Here is a 21810-nt window from a genome sequence, read left to right on the forward strand (position 1 = left end):
AATGTCTACACTTGTTGTATTCCACGCATGTGACAAATAAATTTTATTTTATTTGACCAGAGAAGAGGGAATGGTAATTGGGGAGCCCAACAGATGTGCTTAGCTATTATCTATGACAAAAATATTAAAATGACTGGTCTGTTTTCTATATACAAATGTTAGTCTCACCAACCTCTCTTCATAGAGCAGGAAGATGAGTAGGGGGATGTAGCACTGCCAGATGGATCGTAAGCCCTGCTCCACCTCCACCCCAAACACACAAGTGTCTCCCAACTCTTCCTCAATGGGCTGCATAAATGAGCACAGTCTCTCTCACACAAATGCTCTTATGGATTGGCACTGGGATTAAGGCAGATGCAACAACACTCCCCTTCTGTCAGGCTGCAGTGTACAGCACAATAGGAAATTGGAGCAGAGTGACTCACTGTAGCATCACGATCACATCCACTGTCACCCATGCATCCATGATAATTTAAACACGCAGCTAGTAGGTTTCAAATTGAAATTGAGAAACATCCCACTCTGTTCTTGCAACCCATGTCAGATGCGTAATTATGTTAGTGGGCGTGCATTTTACCGTCTCCCAATACACCACAATGACCCGACCAGAGTCACACTGTACGTTGGTGGACCTGAGAATTTGCCAGCTGGTAAGTGACACTGACTATCGCACTCTCCAGTTGTTAAAAATAAGCGACATGTTGATAGCTGTGTCAAGGTCTTAGGTAAATTCTCTCACCTGAAGTCGCATATAAGGACACGCACAGGTATGTGCGTAGTTTAGCAGTTAGTTTACCATCCTCCAAAGAATGTACTGTATATTATATTGACAAGATATTCCAGTGACCGTGCTCATAATGGAAATACATGTCCTTGAAGATGGGAGGAGAGATCAGGTGGGACAATTCTTGCCAATAAGAGGGCAGATAGAGGACTAATCTTTGGATCTATGCAATTATAGCGTCTGTGACCTCATTGGCAGTGCCATCAAAGCTATCTTCATTTTAAAGTAGCACATTTTCTTCTTCATTTGCTGATTGCTCCCAACCAATAGGAATCCCCAACCAGTTGACTACTTTAAAATGGTGGAAGCCCTCAATAGAGTGGTGAGGGGGAGCTCCTCACACCCTTTGTGTCCAGAAGTAATTTAGCCATTAATTGTACTCATTGTGCTCTGTAGAGTTGCTATTTTCTCCAGTTTTCTTGTGTCAATGAACTTGTGCTTACTAATTATATTAATAAAGTTTGATTTAAAATCAACAAATACAATAGTCAGTTTAAAAAAAGTTTGTTACAACACTGTGTACATACAGTTGCCGTCGGAAGTTTACATACACTTTGGTTGGAGTCATTAAAACTCGTTTTTCAACCACCACAAATGTCTTGTTAACAAACTATAGTTTTGGCAAGTCGGTTAGGACATATATTTTGTGCATGACACAAGTAATTTTTCCAACAACTGTTTACAGACAGATTATTTAACTTATAATTCACTGTATCACAATTCTAGTGGGTCAGAAGATTACATACACTAAGTTGACTGTGCCTTTAAACAGCTTGGAAAATTCCAGAAATTTTTGTCATGGCTTTAGAAGCTTCTGATAGGCTAATTGATATCATTTGAGTCAATTGGAGGTGTACCTGTGGATGTATTTCAGGCCTACCTTCAAACTCAGTACCTCTTTGCTTGACATCATGGGAAAATCAAAAGAAATCAGCCAAGACCTCAGAAAAAAAAGTTGGCCTCCACAAGTCTGGTTCATCCTTGGGAGAAATTTCCAAATGCCTGAAGGTACCACGTTCATCTGTACAAACAATAGTACGCAAGTATAAACAACTTGGGACCACACAGACGTCATACCACTCAGGAAGGAGACGCGTTCTGTCTCCTAGAGATGAACATACTTTGGTGCGAAAAGTACAAATCAATCCCAGAACAACAGCAAAGGACCTTGTGAAGATGCTGGAGGAAATATCCAAAAGTAAAAGTAAAAGTATCTATATCCACAGTAAAACGAGTCCTATATTGACATAACCTGAAAGGTTGCTCAGCAAGGAAGAAGCCGCTGCTCCAAAACCGCCATAAAAAAGCCAGACTACGGTTTACAACTGCACATGGGGACAAAGATCGTACTTTTTGGAGACAGCTCTGCTCTGATGAAACAAAAATAGAACTGTTTGGCCATAATAACCATCGTTATGTTTGGAGGAAAAAGGGGAGGCTTGCAAGCCGAAGAACAACATCCCAACCGTGAAGTAAGGGGGTGGCAGCATCATGTTGTGGTGGGGCTGTGCTGCAGGAGGGACTGGTGCACTTCACAAAATAGATGGCATAATTTTTGGAAAATGATGTGGATATATTGAAGCAACATCTCAAGACATCAATTAGGAAGTTAAAGCTTGGTCTAAAATGGGTCTTCCAAATGGACAATGACCCCAAGCATACTTCCAAAGTTGTGGCAAAATGGCTTAAGGACAACAAAGTCAAGCTATTGAAGTGGCCATCACAAAGCCTTGGCCTCAATCCTATAGAACATTTTTGGGCAGAACTGAAAAAGCGTGTGAGAGCAAGGTGGCCTACAAACCCAACTCCGTTACACCAGCCCTGTCAGGAGGAATGGGCCAAAATTCACCCAACATATTGTGGGAAGCTTGTGGAAGGCTACCCGAAACGTTTGATCCTAGTTAAACCATTTAAAGGCAATGCTACCAAATAAAACATTTGATCCTAGTTAAACAATTTAAAGGCAATGCTACTAATTGAGTGTATGTAAACTTCTGACCCACTGGCAATGTGATGAAAGAAATAAAAGCTGAAATAAATAATTCTCTCTACTATTATTCTGACATTTCACATTCTTAAAATAAAGTGGTGATCCTAACTGACCTAAAACAGGGAATCTTTTACTTGGATTAAATGTCAGGAATTATGAAAATATGAGTTTAAATGTATTTGGCTAAAGTGTATGTAAACTTCAGATTTAATTTGTATCTGGCTGTGTCAGTACATATCCCATCGAGCCAAGCAGGGAGAGGCTGCTCATTGTCACAAAACCAATCAGAAACGTCCAGTTTACCGTACACCAATGACGCCGGTGGATCTAAAATGTTTACTTGGGTCCGCGATAAGTAGCAATATAATCCTTTGCCACCGTTTTTTTACGACAGATATCTTGAACCAGTCATGATAACTCAATAAATAATTTGAGTTTCTTTCCCACAAATGTCTTAGTTACATGATTGTATAACTAGAAAAATAGTTTTAATTTTGAAGGTGCAGTAATTATGAAGTTTGGCAATGAGGACGAAAACTAGCATAGTCAACTAGTGTAGCCAGGGATTAGAAGTTTGGAGACAGATTGTAGTTTTTATGCCCTGATATCAGGAGTTGGCAGCGTAAAAGTTTGATTAAACAATTCAGACAAACAAATCAGATGACTTATATTTAAGGAGAGTGAATACAATATACAATCCCGAAATCAGCAATACAATTGTCAATAGTAAAACAAAGCTTAAAACAATGATTGAGTGGACCCTGAATATAGAAAATTAATGGTGAAATCACTTCCAATGTCCATGCTAAAATTAGTTATATCCATGATGACCAACTCAGACAGTCGTTTTTTGGTAAATTGCCAAAATGCCACTTGCATCAATTTATACGAGTGCAGTCGCATCGTTTTTAGGCTACGTTCGATCGCAGGAAAGTGTCGTACCAGAAGTGGTAAATAAGGACAGACAGGTAGGCCTATGTGCATACCTTAGCAGTTAGCCTCCATGCTTCGTCAACTATTGGCTACAGTCCAATGTAATAGACATCTGAGCGCTAAAAGGATGCATTGGTGGAAAAAGTATCCAATTGTCATACTTGAGTAAAAGTATTGATAATTTAATGGGAAGTTACTCAAATAGGCTACCCTGGGCTACCCATTTACAAAATAATCCCTAGTGGTTAGAGCGTTGGACTAGTAACCGAAAGGTTGCAAGATCAAATCCCGAGCTGACAAGGTACAAATCTGTCGTTCTGCCCCTGAACCAGGCCGTTAACCCACCGTTTCTAGGCCGTCATTGAAAATAAGAATTTGTTCTTAACTGACTTGCCTAGTTAAATAAAGGTAAAAGTCAGCCAGTAAAATACTTGAGTAAAACACTTAAGAATCAATAGTAAAAGTATAAATCATTTAAAATTCCTATTATTTAGCAAAGCTGTTTATTAAAAAAATTCAGATAGCCAGGGTCCCACTCCAACACTCAGACATTATTTACAAAAGATGCATGTGTTTAGTGAGTCCACCAGACCAGAGGCAGTAGGGATGACCAAGTGTTCTCTTGATAAGTGTGTGAATGACTATTTTCCTGTGCTGCTAAGCATTTAAAATGTAATGAGTACTTTTGGTAGTCAGGGAAAATGGTGTAAAAAGTACAATATTTTCTTTAGGAATTTACACCACTGCTTAAAGCAGCAATCTGCAGTTGCTACATCATTTTTTGGGACAAATGAATGCTATGTACCCATTGATTCTTCAATAATATTATTAATGCCTCATGAGCTTAGTTAAACTGTTGTACATCAGAACCTAAAATATACGATTGTTTACAAACATTGGAGTAAAACAAAGGAAATGTAAACAAACACTACATAGCCTCACAACATGGTTAAAACTATAATTTTGATATAATGGATGGTCAGTACTTGCATCTATAGCTCGGGCTATGAATTTGAGAGTGGTTACATTTCTCCAGCTCCATCCCTCAGTTTTTTACCCAAAACAGGGGCGGGAAATTTCTTATTGTTTCAACTGCAGATTGCATGGAAATTATTCAAGTAAAAGTGAAAGTCACCCAGTAAAATAGTACTTGAGTAAAATTCTAAAAGTATATATATTTTTAAATATACTTAAGTATCAGAAGTAAAAGGAAATGCTAAACTATACTTAAATGCTATAAATCATTTCACATTCCTTATAAGCCAACCAGACTGCACCATTTTTTTATTTGACAGACTCCAGCACTCAGACATCATTTACAAACAAAGCATTTGTGTTTAGTGAGTCCACCAGATCAGAGGCAGTAGGGATGACAACATGTTCTCGATAAGTGTATGAATTAGACCATTTTCTTCCTTCTAAACATTTAAATGTAATGAATACTTTTGGGTGGCAGGAAACATGTAAAGAATTACATGATTACATTAGGAATTTAATGGAGTAAAAGTTATCAAAAATATAAATAGTAAAGTACAGATACCCCCCAAAAAACAAGAATTTCTTCAATACAGGTTTACTTAATTACTTTACACCACTGAGGGTATGCGTGTTGCATACAGAGTAGCAAGTATGTTGGTTGTGAATAATAACAGTTTCTTCATCCCATCCCAGGTGAGAAGCCCTACAACTGCTCCTGGCCCGACTGACGAGAAGTTCTCCCGTTCTGATGAACAATTCCGCCACCGGTGGACTCACACGGGCGAGAAATGGTTCCAGTGCATACTGTGTGCCATGCGCTTCATGCGAAATGACCACCTGCTCAAACATGCCCGTCTCCACCCTGGCTTCGAACTGTCCATGATCAGTCGTTAGGGGGAGTAAGGCCTGGGGTTTATTCATTAGTCAGATTCTGTTCAAAAACATTTCTCCAAACAGAAAACATTTAGCAAAGAAAACAAGAGTTTCTATTGGACAAATTCAGGTAGGTTCTGTTTGCTTCCGTTTGGTTTCTAGAGTAAACGGTAGCAAAATGTTTTGCGAAAGACCAAACGTTTTGCAATGGAATCCGACTAATGAATACACCCCTGGTCAGACCAATGGATAACTAGATCTCCACTGTGGGGAAGCAGAAGTACAGGATAGGAGAGGAAGAGTTTCTGTAGCCGTGCCCTGGTCCCAGATCTGTCTTAAGAAAACTCCTGTGATTATTGTCATGATGCCATACATTCATGTTTGGCTTGACAAGGACCACACATGGCACAGCAGAGTTGGCTAAAGCACACATACAGATGGGATCAGGTAGCCTACTTCACTCAGCCAACTCTTGGATTTGGTATGGTATTTGACTGGTAATCTGAGCTCTGAAAGACAGGCCGAAGACATACCATTTTCCAACGATTGAGAAAGCCCTTTCTGATTACAGTTTATTTTTTCTCACTTTGGTGCATTTCACAAGTATATGGTACATTTTTACCACGCTTTGTACAGAACATCAAAAATGCATTTGTTTTGAAACTCTGCAGGTTTTTCTATTGACTAGGTTCAACACCCAATCAGTTATTCACCAAACTTAAACAGTGTTTCATCTAGAAATACATGTTCATATTAAGTAGTAGCTTTTAACAATGCAATACTCATTACTTTTAGTATGATTGTCTTCTCATTTGTTAAAATACATATAATTGACTTAATCCAACTGCTCTTAATTGATAATCATTGAACTATTTGGTAAACCTATTTAGATTTAACAGATTGAGAACACAATGAAAATGTTTGATAAGTATAAACACACATACATATATACACACACACAGTAATGTACTATTATGACTTATGATTTTACTCCACAGTAAATAAATACAAAAATCTGATAGACAAGATGTGTAATGCATCCCCTATACAGTAAACATATATCCAAAATGAAGTCTTTCAGTGGGGTTTTTCACACTGCTTTGCTAAAATTGAATTGGCCAACACAGTAATGTAATACCTTAATAAAATGGCATGTACATAGGCGGCCTTTAAAACCAAAGTGACAGTGAGTCCACACATTGTAAGTGACCCCAGAGGGAATCGAACCCACCACTCTGGTGTTGCTAGTTCCATTTTCTTACTACACAACTGAGCCACACAGGACCACTACAATACAACACATGTGGAAGGTATATGATCGCCATTCCCGTGAGCGTGCCACCCTCCTCCAGGCCATGGATGAGGCATGCAATGACATCAATCCAGACCTACAGTATGACAGGCTTTGATTCGCCTTGCCAAAAGGGATTTTCTGAAATTATGTGAATGAGAACCTATGGCCAAATGCTCAAGACAGACTTTATGTAAACTAATGCGGCCAAATGTCATGTTTCTTTCATTTGATTACAGTACACCTACAGTGGCTTGTGAAAGTATTCACTCCCTTGGCATTTTTCCTATTTTGTTGCCTTACAACCTGGAATAAAACATTTATTTTTGGGGAGGTTTGTATAATTTGATTTACACAACATGCCTGCCACTTTGAAGATGCAAAATATTTTTTGGTGAAACAAGAAATACAAAAAAATAAAAAATAAATAGCATGCATAACTATTCACCCCCCCCCAAAGTCAATATTTTGTAGAGCCACCTTTCTCAGCTGCAAGTCTCTTGGGGTGTCTCTAAGCTTGGCACGTCTAGCCACTGGGACTTTTGCCCATTCTTCAAGGCAAAACTGCTCCAGCTCCTTCAAGTTGGATGGGTTCTGCTGGTGAACATCAATCTTTAAGTCATACCACAGATTCTCAATTGGATTGAGGTCTGGGCTTTGAGTAGGCCATTCCAATATATTTACATTTTCCCCTTAAACCACTAGTGTGTTGCTTTAGCAGTATTCTTAGGGTCATTGTCCTGCTGGAAGGTGAACCTCTGCCCCAGTCTCAAATCTCTGGAAGACTGAAACAGGTTTCCCTGTATTTAGCGCCATCCATCATTCCTTCAATTCTGACCAGTTTCCCTGTCCTTGCCGATCAAAAACATCCTCACAGCATGATGTCACCACCATGCTTCACTGTGGGGTTGGTGTTCTCGGGGTGATGGGAGGTGTTGGGTTTGCGCCTGACATAGTATTTTCCTTGATGGCCAAAAAGCTACATTTTAGTCTCATCTGACCAGAGTACCTTCTTCCATATATTTGGGGAGTCTCCCACGTGCATTTTGGCAAACACCAAACATGTTTGCTTATTTTTTTCTTTAAGCAATAGCTTTTTTCAGGTATTCCAATCACCGCTGTGGAGCTTTGTAGCTCCTTCGGGGTTATCTTTGGCCTCCTTGATTAATGCCCTCCTTGCCTGGTCCGTGAGTTTTGATGGGCAGCCCGCTCTTGGCAGGTTTGTTGTGGTGCCATATTCTTTCCATTTTTTAATAATGGATTTGATGGTGCTCTGTGGGATGCTCAAATTTGTTATATTTTTTATAACCCCAACCCTGATCTGTACTTCTCCCCCACTTTGTCCCTGACCTGTTTGGCGAGCTCCTTGGTCTTCATGGTGCCGCTTGCTTGGTGGTGCCCCTTGCTTAATGGTGTTGCAGACTCTGGGGCCTTTCAGAACAGATATTTTATACACACACAGATTCTGTGACACTTAAATAAAGTCCACCTGTGTGCAATCTAATTATGTGACTTCTGAAGGTAATTGGTTGCACCAGATCTTATTTAGGGGCTTCATAACAAAGGGGGTGAATACATATGCTTCTCGGTTTTTATTTTTTGAAACAAGTTATTTCTTTCTATTCACTTCACCAATTTGAACTATTTTGTGTATGTTACATGAAATTCCCCACCCTAAAAATTAAGTACAGGTTGTAATGCAACAAAATGTTGTAATTACATCTGAACAATACATTTATTTTAGAAATCAATGAAAGAGGTCTTCAATCATCACACATGGGATAGGAACAATGGACATTTTATTTAACATTTTTGATGGATCAATTTTGATAGTGCAAATGTAAATTACAGTACAGTAGAATATTACTGTCATGACTGTCCAGTGAGGAGCCAAATGGGTCAGATCAGCTTGGCAATGGATGACAGTAACCAGACATTCTCTTACCGACAGAAGATGGGAGGGAGCTGCTGCCAGGTTGACAGCTCACGCCCAGTTATAAATTAAAAGGGGAAGACTCTCTCCCCCCTCCAGTATTAACCAAAGGAATGTACTTTGTTAACATACTTTCCCCGCCAAAACTCAAACGCACTCAAGTGAATACTGGAACAATATTTCTAACATAAGAATGTTGGAACTGGTCAGTGGTGAGCAATAGAAAACTAAATGTCATTAAGTGTTAAAAGGAAATACTGTAACTTGAAAAGTATATACACTACATGCATGAAGTCTCCATCCTTAATGTTGTATATGAAATATGAACATATTTTTGTTAAGATATGGATGAGATTTAAGAAGGCTGGGATTTTTGCAAATGCAGGAGGTTACGACTGTTCAGAATGATATGAGACGAGGTTATGATTAATACGTTGACTGTTTTATGGATGCGATAGGTAAAGACCTTAAGAGTTTAATTCGGGAGATGGTAACTCTAAACAATCGTTCTCGTGGTGCCCCAAATCCTAATGAGTTAATTGTTACCAGTGGCGATTTTTGCATGTAAATCTTGGTGGGGCAAAACAAAAAAAGGTGGAATGCATGCCAGCAAAGCCACTGCACAACACAAAACAATACCTGAATAGCACTATACAACACTTAACAATACCTGAATTGCACTATACCACTGCTACACCTGGCTATCAGTGGAGCCTTCTCTGGTAGTGAAACAATTCAGCCTCAATTACGGACTTAATAAAATATAGCTGGCTTGTCCCATGTAAATATCATTTGTTTTTTTGTATGGCTGACTTGCAAACAAATGTGGTTTCTACTGACAATTGAGATGCACAAACTATGGCATAAGGGGACGACAAGCGGATAAGAGGCAATCCGTCATTTCGATTGACAATGAGCAAGCTAGGACGGACGTAGTCAATATAACTATTTGTTGAGCACTTTTGAAATGTATAGCGACAGAATTCAGTACATGGGCCGTTCTTACAGTGTTCTCCCTGTACACCAAGTCAGAACCGTAGGATAAATAAAAGGGGGCAAATAAGCAGACAATGAAAGCTCTTACAATATTCAATGATTATATTTCTCAAGAACAGGTTATAGACTACATGTGCACCAAGTCAGAACACTAGGTGGAATTAAGAGGTGAAAAAATATACCAAATTATTAGGGTGAGTCACATGGGCTACTAACAGCTTACCACACAACATACACTTATTTATACTGTAGCTAAGAAAGTAATACTATCTCGCTAGCATATTACATAATTTATTCAGCCGATAGTTTTGGGCTCGTTGTGCTGTGCTCACTTGAACAGGAAAGTGGCGCGGCGGTCCTTCATGGGCAAATTTGGTCAATTCTCTGGATTTATGGTGCTTTCAAGACAACTGGGAACTCCGGGGGGGTTGAATCATGATGACATCAGTGATTTTCAGGTCGTAGCACTAGAAAGAGGCCCGAGATCCCGATTTACAATTCCAAGTTGGATGATCGTTCAAAACGTATTTTCCCAGCCGTAGCTTGTCCTTGTAAGACGGTTCTGACTTAGAATATGTGGACAACTACAAATACCGAGGTGTCTGGTTAGACCATAAACTCTCATTCCAGACTCACATTAAGCATCTCCAATACAAAATAAAATCTAGAATCGGCTTCCTATTTCGCAACAAAGCCTCATTCACTCATGCTGCCAAACATAACCTCATAAAACTGACTATCCTACCAATCCTTGACTTTGGCGATGTCATTTACAAAATAGCCTCCAACACTCTACTCAGCAAACTGGATGTAGTCTATCACCGTGCCATCCTTTTTGTCACCAAAGCCCCATACACTACCCACCACTGCGACCTGTACGCTCTTGTTAGCTGGCCCTCGCTTCATACTCGTCACCAAACCCACTGGCTCCAGGTCATCTATAAGTCTTCGCTAGGTAAAGCCCCACCTTCTCAGCTCACTGGTTACCATAGCAACCATAGCAAGCGCTCCAGCAGGTATATTTCACTGGTTACCCCCAAAGCCAACACTTCCTTCGGCTGCTTTTCCTTCCAGTTCTCTGCTGCCAATGCACGGAATTGGAAAAAAATGTATCACTGAAGATGGAGACCTAGATCTCCCTCGCGAACTTTAAGCATCAGCTGTTAGAGCATCTTACTGATCAATGTACCTGTACACAGCCAATATGTAAATACAACACCCAACTACCTCATCCCAATATTATTTATCTTTTTGCTACCCAGTATCTACTTGCACATCTATCACTCCAGTGTTGACGCTAAATTGTAATTATTTCGCCACTATGGCTTATATATTGCCCTACCTCCCTAATCTTACTGCATTTGCACACACTGTATATAGATTTTCTATTGTGTTATTGACTGTACGTTTATCCCATGTGTAACTCCGTTGTTTTTGTCGCACTGCTTTGCTGTATCTTGGCCAGGTCGCAGTTGTAAATGAGAACTTGTTCTCAACTGGACTATCTGGTTAAATAAAGGTGAAATAAAAAAATTAATGTTTATTTTCTCAAGGTTAAAAAGATTTGCCTAAAATGCTTTTGTAAAAGATTTAAAGTAAAATCCTTAAAATAAAATAAGTGTTTGATACTGCATTCAAACGAAATTGCACTTGAGCAGTAGCTTTGAGAGGTCATAACTGCATTGAAGTCAGTAGAAATGTCTTTAACTCAAAGTCCACAAATTCTATTGTGCTTTACAGGACTTCTCATTGTAGCACTTTATTTTATGGTAAAGAAATGACCAAGTAGATAATTAAATGGTAATTACACTGTAATAACCCATTTGTTACACTACTTGTTTGTACCAGAATAATATTTGGAAGTATCGTTCAACTCCGTAAATCTTATAAGTTGTTAAAGGGTCGAACAAATAAACAACATCATAGTAATGATCATTTATTTAGATAGAGAATTTTGGCAGTGAAGACACACAGAAACTGAGTTCATTAGAGAAAATTCACAAGTGTTGCATGAGAATCAACACAGGGAGAATCGACCACAGTACATCTTGCCCAGCATTTAGTACTGAATGACCAATAACAGTCCAGTACACTGCTCAGTGAGATGGCCAGAATGTCAGTATTAGAGAATGAGCGTTATAGTAATAACCAGTGTGATGGAGAGAATAGATGAAACATAGGAGTGTATATGGTAGGGACCGGTTTTCACTGTGTGGGTTAGACAGGTGGAGGTGTTAATGCTGGTTAGGCAGTGTGGGAGAGCCGGTATCCGTGGGATTCCGTTAAAAGGGGGGTGGGTGTCAGTGTGTAGAGGCCTCGGCACAGGAGGAACTGAATTAGTGTCAGTGTGTAGAGGCCTCGGCACAGGAGGAACTGAATTAGTGTCAGTGTGTAGAGGCCTCGGCACAGGAGGAACTGAATTAGTGTCAGTGTGGGCTAGTGTGAAAATGTAATTCATATCGACTGTGACAAACTATTGGGGGTGAGTGTTTGTTTGGGTGAGGCTCGGTGCACAGGGAGCTGGCTGTTCAGAATGTTGTAGATAGAAAAGTAATGTAAGAACGGACATGTCTATTCTGAATGACAGTCTGTTCTGCACAGTACATTTCCAACTGAACATCCTGTAAGAGGTTCGGCACACATTACAGTTCCTGCAAATGGAGTACAACTCAATACGTAAATGTCGTATTTGTCAAAATGGGCGGTTTCTTTTTTGCCTGCTACGCAGATTTTCACTGCTCAAAGTTTGAAATGAAACGTACTATTCCTTACCCCCTGGTGGGAGGCACTCATGTAGATAATGAGGCTGTATCACGCCAAACTCACTTGGTTAAAATGAAACCAGAAACATAGTTCCTCTTTCGGCACAAAGTTGTTTCTCTTCACAAAATTATCATCAACTTATAAATTGCAACAACATTTTTTTTAACAAGCACCAGTTCTGGTATAAATCCTTGAAAACAAAAGTGCTGAATGTACAGACGCCGTTTATAAACTTTCAAACCGCAACATTTTCTCAAAGCTCCATGGAAAAATGTGTAGCTACAATTGTAAGAAATGAACTTTAAAATTAAAAAAAGTGACACCAAGAAAAGGGCTCTAAAATGCTGACCCACGGCCACATTCAGCCACGTTGAGAGGCTGAACAGAATCGGAATTAACATACAATTTAAAAACATTGTCCTCAGTCACCCTCTACAAGTTTGATTGACATACACTGGTGTACAAAACATGAGGAACACTTTCCTAATATTGCGTTGCACCCCATTTTGCCCTCTGTTGAAAGTGTACCACAGGGATGTTTTTGACACTCAAACCGGTGTGCCTGGCACCTACTACCATAGCCCATTCAAAAGGCACTTAAATCTTTTTGTGTCTTGCCCATTCACCCTCGGAGTGGCAAACACATAATCCATCTCTCAATTATTGCAAGGCTTAAATATCTTTAACCTGTGTCCTCCCCTTCATCGACACTGATTGAAGTGGATTTAACAGGTGACATCAATAAGGGATCATAGCCTTCACCTGGTCAGTGTCATGGAAAGAGGTGTTCCTAATGATTTGTTCATTGTGTGTGACACGGTTTTCTGCCCTGTAAAAAAAAAAAAAAATCTAAGAGAAACTAAATGATACTCCATTTTGATCTGAGGTGAAAAGAGTTTAAGATTAGGTCACTCATTCCATCTACTTCCCACCTCCCGAAGTCACCCAAACACTAAGAAATGCATTTCTATTAGGACTGCTAATCAATGCGTCAGGCAGCGCAATCCGGGCCTCACAGAGACCCATCCTATTTGTGTCACTACACCATAGAGGTGAGATAGGACAGCTAGACAATATTAAAAAGGAAATATCTTGTTAAAACCAAGTAGTATCCTATCAAACAGCTCACAATGAGGTGCAGCCCCACGTGGTACACAGTGGACAGGAAGGCCACAGTCTGCTACTGGTGTGGGGGAGGGGGGCACAGCGGTGGGGGTCCGATTGGGGACAAGGGAATAGGTAATTCAGAGTCTACCTCATTGACTTGAACTCATTCCCCATGTTTGGTCCTTGTCAGTCTCCCAGCATATCGGGGGGGGGGGGGGGCTGGAGCACTGTACAGCAGTGCAGCAGGAAGTCAAAGTTGGCTGAGGTGTTCATGGCATAACACAGGCTTACTAGGATGATGCAGGAGGCCTGGGTGTTTTAGGCAAGGGACATGGCCAACAGGAAGACCAAGCGACAGTACATGCAGGGAGGGCCAGGCTGTGTTTCACTCAACGGGGAACTGGCTGCTGAGGAGTCAACTCCCTGGAACAGTCTGGTGACAGAGGGGAAATGATCAGGTAAAAAAAAGGACCATCTGTATGGGTCAGATACATCTAATATAAAAACATTTAAAAAACACTGATAACTGATTCCTGTTCAAACCTGTCAAAGACCAAGTTTACAAATCTGATTGAATTCCTCTGACTACGTCTATTTCAGGGTAGATTTATTTTAAATACATGTTAATTACAGTAAACCTCATAGAGGGAGATCAGTGTTAGTCAGGTCAATCGAGCAGACACTAAGATCATTAATGACTAACTAATTAGTAAGTTAAGAACAGGTTGTAAATGACTAACCTGTCACCTATTCTCAAAGTTGAAGAGTTCCCCTTGCAGGGAACAAAAATGACAGTGTGAAAGACTGAACGCTGGTAACACGCTGTGCTGGTGAGACAAACAGAGGTGAAGGACGAGAAAAACTGCCCAAAAATACTAATGAAACACATGCTCTAGATGCAAAAAGCAGTTAGTCACAACACATACAGGAGAAGTCTCTACAACAGTCACAGTCGGGGGAGCCTATTGGGTGCACGCGCTTGTTTTTTTTTATGGGTCTAATTGTAAAGACATGTCATTTAACAGTAAAAATTTATTACATTTTAATGTGGAAAGAACACAAATAGTAATGATGTGGTCATCTGATTAGCTAGCATCAATCATGTCACCAGAATAAAACCCTTGATATTTATTGGAAAGGGGTAACAAGCCTTTCCAATAAAGCATCACCACACTGTGAAGTTCATCATAACTCATTTAATCTATAGCCTAATAAACTGCATGCTTTACCGAGTGGGAAGACCACACCATATCATCTCATAATACCACGTTTACTTCAATTTGATGGTTATTATATAAATATTTGCACATAACGGAATTTCTATCATAAATTCTCATAATTAATTTGACAGACAAGATCCACCTTGTCGAGAGTGTTTTGTTTTGTCAAATTGGAAAGTTTGCCAACAAATTAGGTGTTTCCATCAGGCCTGTCGTGACATTTATCTGGCATGTACATTACTTACATTACTAAGGTTGGATGGAAACCTGGTTATTGTAAAAAAAAAAGATTTCACTTAAATCAGCTACCTGCAGCTGTGCACATTCATCTACACAAATATAATTCCAGCATCCATTTGATGAATGGAAATCTGTTCCAAACACCATAATGACATTCATCGATTGCTATTAGGCCTACTACTAGTGGATGATTGCTATTAGGCCTACTACTAGTGGATGATTGCTATTAGGCCTACTACTAGTGGATGATTGCTATTAGGCCTACTACTAGTGGATGATTGCTATTAGGCCTACTACTAGTGGATGATTGCTATTAGGCCTACTACTAGTGGATGATTGCTATTAGGCCTACTACTAGTGGATGATTGCTATTAGGCCTACTACTAGTGGATGATTGCTATTAGGCCTACTACTAGTGGATGATTGCTATTAGGCCTACTACTAGTGGATGATTGCTATTAGGCCTACTACTAGTGGATGATTGCTATTAGGCCTACTACTAGTGGATGATTGCTATTAGGCCTACTACTAGTGGATGATTGCTATTAGGCCTACTACTAGTGGATGATTGCTATTAGGCCTACTACTAGTGGATGATTGCTATTAGGCCTACTACTAGTGGATGATTGCTATTAGGCCTACTACTAGTGGATGATTGCTATTAGGCCTACTACTAGTGGATGATTGCTATTAGGCCTACTACTAGTGGATGATTGCTATTAGGCCTACTACTAGTGGATGATTGCTATTAGGCCTACTACTAGTGGATGATTGCTATTAGGCCTACTACTAGTGGATGATTGCTATTAGGCCTACTACTAGTGGATGATTGCTATTAGGCCTACTACTAGTGGATGATTGCTATTAGGCCTACTACTAGTGGATGATTGCTATTAGGCCTACTACTAGTGGATGATTGCTATTAGGCCTACTACTAGTGGATGATTGCTATTAGGCCTACTACTAGTGGATGATTGCTATTAGGCCTACTACTAGTGGATGCCAAGTTTCCCCCAAAAATGTTTTTTTTATTTATTTTTTTAAATACATGAAATGTTTCATAAATTTCCTTCAATACACAAGTGGCTGAATCTCAGCGCGAGCAAACAAGCATATCAGTCTGTGTAGCCCATATATCCAGTGCTGTCTCGCCCAAAATACTATGACAGGCGCCATTTCGCTCGCAAGGATGCTTTCTCCAGTGAGATTGATGCGTTATGCTCTTGTCTTGGTCTAATTATAAATATTTAGTGACCCCCCGCTCCCCAGTTTGCCTATTCAGGGGAATAGATCATCCCTGTGGCTCCCCCGTAATTCGCACTCCTTGTATCTAGCATGGTCAGTCAGGTCTGTCAGGAAGGTGCCCAGGTAAGGTATTGTCCCCTGCAGTGCACCCTGTGAAAAGTAAAAGCATAGGATAAACCATACCAATACATCTGCAGCCACTGCCAAGCTTCTCACTTTGACCTCCCTCCTTAAAATGTAAACACAAACAGGGCCTTGAACACAAACTGCCAGTGGCTTGCTCCATCTCTCACCATTTCGTTTTCCCTCTGGAATCGTTTGGGACTGTGTTTCTGGTGCTCCTTAGCACAGCCTACCTGATTGACAAACTTAGAGGTGCCCTCCTGTAGTGGAAAAAGTAGATCGCAGTAGTGATTTGATATTTACACAATCAATTAAATCATAAATCAATCAACCACTACACCAATAGCCAAACCTTCTCATATAATTGTATTAATTAACAGCGCAGTCTCTCACCCCCCATCAGCAGCTCTCGGCTCGTCAGGTAGTTGTTGTGATGTGAGAAGACGTCTGATAGCTCCTCAAACGTAGACATGCTGTCTCTGGGGGAATTACATAGAGAAAAGATTAGAACTAATTGGGAATGCATTGGAACTCCTCCACATAAGTTGTGACGAATCAGTTCATATGCATTCAGGTTGTGAAAGAGACTCACTTGGGCACCCAGGACCAGGCCCTCTTCAGTCTGTAGAGTGGGTTGGACTGCAGTGCAGACACAATGGCACGCAGCGAGGAGAAGTTCTTAAGCACGCGACACTCCTGAGCGATGTCTATCCAGCGCTTGATGACCCGTGCCCTGAGAAGCGGGTGGATCTGGCGTCGGTGCAGTATGGTGCTGACCACACATGCTGCCACAGCGTTGAACTGGGTGATGGTGGCACGGATGGTGGGAGCACTGTGCTTGTTCTGTTTCTTATCCCTCTGGGACCAGATGGAGCCCAGGCAGTGGTGAGGAATCACCTTATTGAACAACAACTGGAAACAGACAAACTAATTAAGCCGTGTTCACATTGGCTTAATTTCGTAGGTGGTTTGAAGTCCGGTAGAAATCTGATTCCTTGTCCATGTGACTTGTGTCTGAACGGTCAAATCTTATATATTTGCCCTCAAGTTGTTTTTAGACTTATTTGTCATATCTTGTTGCTTGCTAGCTACTCTAACAGTTTGACAAGAACATGTGGTAGCTAACTAGCCTGTTAATTGTTTACAAACAAATTAATGTGCTAGAACGCTAAACAGCTACCTAGCTAGCTAGTTGATTGCTGTGGCTAGCCTAAAATAATTTGTTTTGAAAGTTGAATCAACTTATCCTGAGCTTTTAAAAGTGTTCTTACACTATCATTTTGAACATTCAAAGCAACTGGGAAGATTCCATGCCAGGTATTGTTGTCACCTTAGCTTTCTACATAACCTCTGAGTAATAGGATGCACGAGCACCACCACCAATCAGCCTACACCACTGCGCACACCCATCATTACTATGCCAACTAGCGTAGCCATGTCAGGAAATGGCTGCTGTCTGAAAACAAACAAATCCGATTTGGTCTCTTGTAACTTACTGTTTGGACAGTACGTAGTCCAAAACGGATTTGAAAAAACCCAACAGATTTTAGCATTAAGGCCTGCATTGTGAATAAGGCTTTAGACTATTAGGTTGCGTTCATACGGGCAGCCCAACTCTGATCTTTCGTCCACTAATTGGTCGTTTGACAAATCACATTAGATTTTCACATCAGATCTTTTCAGAGCTGATCTGATTGGTCAAAAGACCAAACAGTGAAAATAAGAGAATTGGGCTTCCTGTCTAGACACAGGCATAGTATTAAAACACTTAAACGTATATTTATCGTGCATTGTTCAAATCCCACCTGGGAATCCATACTCCCACCCAGACCCCCTCCCTCAGCCTTTCCTTACCACATCCATATAGGTCAGTTGCTCTGCCACCAAATCTATATCAAATGACATGAAGTCCTCCTGGACCTCAATCTCCACTTCCTCATCCTCACACAGGCCGAAGGAGCGTATGCTGTCAAAACCGCTGGAGAAACCTACCAGGAGTAATGATCAGATTAATGATGGAAGGCCAAACATGGAGATCAAATCAAAGTTTATTTGTCACGAGCGCCAAATACAACAGGTGTAAACCAGGTGTAAATGCTTACTTACAGGCTCTAACCAATGGTGCCAGAAAAAGGTGTGTGAGTGTGTAGGTAAGTAAAGAAATAAAAAAAACAGTAGAAAGACATTTGAAAAAAAAACAGTAGCAAGGCTAAAAACAGACACCTGTTGGTCAGGCTTATTGAGGTAGTATGTACATGTAGGTATTGTTAAAGTGACTGTACATATATGATGAACAGAGAGTAGCAGAAGCGTAAAGAGGGATTGGAGGGTGGTGGGACACAATGCAGATAGCCCGGTTAGCCACTGTGCGGGAGCACTGGTTGGTCGGGCCAATTTAGGTAATATGTACATGAATGTATAGTTAAAGTGACTAAGCATAAGATAAACAGAGAGTAGCAGCAGCGTAAAAGAGGGGTTGGGGGGGTGGCACACAATGCAAATAGTCAGTGTAACCATTTGGTTAAGAGTCTTTTGGCTTGGGGGTAAAAACTGTTGAGAAGCCTTTTTGTCCTAGACTTGGCACTCTGGTACCGCTTGCCATGCAGTAGTAGAGAACAGTCTATGACTGGGGTGGCTGGGGTCTTTGACAATTTTTAGGGCCTTCCTCTGACACCGCCTGGTGTAGAGGTCCTGGATGGAAGGCAGCTTTGCCCCAGTGATGTACTGGGCCATACGCACTACCCTCTGTAGGGCCTTAGGCCAAGCAATTGCCGTACCAGGCAGTGATGCAACCGATCAGGATGCTCTCGATGTTGCAGCTGTAGAACCTTTTGAGGATCTCAGGACCCATGCCAAATCTTATTAGTTTCCTGAGGGGGAATAGGCTTTGTCGTGCCCTCTTCACAACTGTCTTGGTGTGTTTGGAACAATCTAGTTTGTTGTTGATGTGGACACCAAGGATTTTGAAGCTTTCAACCTGCTCCACTACAGCCCCGTCGATGAGAATGGGGACGTGCTCGGTGCTCCTTTTCCTCTAGTCCACAATCATCTCCTTAGTCTTGGTTACGTTGTGGAATAGGTTGTTCTGGCACCACCCGGCCAGGTCTCTGACCTCCTCCCTATAGGCTGTCTCGTCGTTGTCAGTGATCAGGCCACTGTTGTGTCGCCAGCAAACTTAATGGTGTTGGAGTCGTGCCTGGCCATGCAGTCATGGGTGAACAGGGAGTACAGGAGGGGACTGAGACATGCATCTCTGGGGAGCTCCAGTGTTGAGGATCAGCGTGACAGATGTGTTGCTACCTACCCTCACCACCTGGGGGCGGCCTGTCAGGAAGTCCAGGATCCAGTTGCAGAGGGAGGCGTTTAGTCCCAGGATCCTTAGCTTGGTGATGAGCTTTGAGGGTACCATGGTGTTGAACGCTGAGCTGTAGTCAATGAACAGCATTCTCATATAGGTGTTCCTTTTGTCCAGGTGGGAAAGGGCAGTGTGGAGTGCAATAAAGATTGCTTCATCTGTGGATCTGTTTGGGCGGTATGCAAATTGGAGTGAGTCTAGGGTTTCTGGGATAATGGTGTTGATGTGAGCCATTACCAGCATTTCAAAGCACTTCATGGCTACGGACGTGAGTGCTACGGGTCTGTAGTCATTTAGACAGGTTGCCTTCGTGTTCTTGGGCACAGGGACTATGGTGGTCTGCTTGAAACATGTTGGTATTACAGACTCAATCAGGGACATGTTGAAAATTTCAGTGAAGACACCTACCAGTTGGTCAGCACATGCCCGGAGCACATGTCCTGGTAATCAGTCTGGCCCCGCAGCCTTGTGTATGTTGACCTATTTAAAGGTCTTACTCACGTCGGCTACGGAGAGCGTGATCACACGGTCGTCCGGAACAGCTGATGCTCTCATGCATGCCTCAGTGTTGCTTGCCTCGAAGCGAGCATAGAAGTGGTTTAGCTCATCTGGTAGGCTCGTGTCACTGGGCAGCTCACGGCTGTGCTTCCCTTTGTAGTCTGTAATAGTTTGCAAGCACTGCTACATCCGACGAGCGTCGGAGCCGGGGTAGTATGATTCAATCTTAGCCCTGTATTTGCCTGTTTGATGGTTCGTCGCAGGGCATAGCGTGATTTCTTGTAAGCTTCCGGGTTAGAGTCCCGCACCGTGAAAGCGGCAGCTCTACCCTTTAGCTCAGTGTGAATGTTGCCTGTAATCCATGGCTTCTGGTTGGGGTATGTACGTACAGTCACTGTGGTGACAACGTCCTCAATGCACTTATTGATAAAGCCAGTGACTGATGTGGGGTATTCCTCAATGTCATAGGAAGAATCCCGGAACAAGTTCCAGTCTGTGATAGCAAAGCAGTCCTGTAGTTTAGCATCTGCTTCATCTGACCATTTTTTTAAAAGACAGAGTCACTGGTGCTTCGCTTCCTGCTTTAATTTTTGCTTGTAAGCAGGAATCAGGAGGATAGTGTTGTGGTCGGATTTACCAAATGGAGGGCGAGGGAGAGCTTTGTACGCGTCTCTGTGTGTGGAGTATAGGTGATCTAGAACGTTTTTCCTCTGGTTGCACATTTAACATGTTGATAGAGATTTGGTAGAACTGATTTAAGTTCCCCTGCATTAAAGTCTCCGGCCACTAGGAGCGCCGCCTCTGGGTGAGTGGTTTCCTGTTTGCTTATTTCCTTATACAGCTGACTGAGTGCAGTCTTAGTGCCAGCATCTGTCTGTGGTGGTAAATAAACAGCCATGAAAAGTATAACTGAGAACTCTCTAGGCAAGTAGTGTGGCCTGCAGTTTATCACAATATACTCAACTTCAGGTGAGCAAAATCTATTGACTTCCTTAGATTTCGTGCACCAGCTGTTTACAAATATGCAGAATACGGTTGCAGAAACAGTGTACAAAATAATTTACAAATATCGCGAAAAACCCCCACATAATAGCACAATTGGTTAGGAGACAGTAAAACGGCAGCCATCTCCTCCGGCGCCATCTAATAAAAGGTATTTTTAGAGAGAAAGAGAGAGATAAAAACTAAAGAATTGAGAGGATAGAGTACTAATTAACGAGATATCTTACTGTTCCACCCACCCTCTGAGTCTACATCCAGACTGGCCTCAGCCTTCAGCTGCTCCAGTAGACTCTGTGCTTTACGCATGGGCTCCGATCCAGGCAGGGCCCTCTGTAGGTAGGCCATCACCCTGTGGAGGCAGGGGTAGGATGGAGGCTCCTGGAAGTCCTCTCGATACTGGCCCATCCAGGCTCTCAAGATGGAGGCAAGGGCACTAAGGGGGATGAGGGGCAGCAAGAGTCAGGGAGGGCTGCTGGGGG

At 41.6% G+C, this 21810-nt stretch overlaps 1 protein-coding gene across 1 annotated transcript in view; it reads right to left on the bottom strand.

The window, feature by feature from the left end:
• Nucleotides 1-8631: 8631 nt before the first annotated feature.
• The window catches only part of LOC109898774 (ral guanine nucleotide dissociation stimulator-like 1), a 30004-nt gene continuing 16825 nt past the window's right edge, over nucleotides 8632-21810 (bottom strand). The window contains exons 15-21 of the mRNA XM_031832856.1: nucleotides 21559-21764; nucleotides 18331-18464; nucleotides 17069-17388; nucleotides 16870-16955; nucleotides 16647-16736; nucleotides 14389-14475; nucleotides 8632-14081 (exon numbers count right to left, since the gene is read on the bottom strand). Coding sequence (XP_031688716.1) covers nucleotides 16723-16736; nucleotides 16870-16955; nucleotides 17069-17388; nucleotides 18331-18464; nucleotides 21559-21764 — 760 coding nt within the window. The 3' untranslated portion in view covers nucleotides 8632-14081; nucleotides 14389-14475; nucleotides 16647-16722. The remainder of the gene's footprint in view (nucleotides 14082-14388; nucleotides 14476-16646; nucleotides 16737-16869; nucleotides 16956-17068; nucleotides 17389-18330; nucleotides 18465-21558; nucleotides 21765-21810) is intronic.

The sequence above is a fragment of the Oncorhynchus kisutch genome, linkage group LG10 (assembly GCF_002021735.2).
Source record: "Oncorhynchus kisutch isolate 150728-3 linkage group LG10, Okis_V2, whole genome shotgun sequence".
In the NCBI taxonomy this organism is placed as follows: Eukaryota; Metazoa; Chordata; class Actinopteri; order Salmoniformes; family Salmonidae; genus Oncorhynchus; species Oncorhynchus kisutch.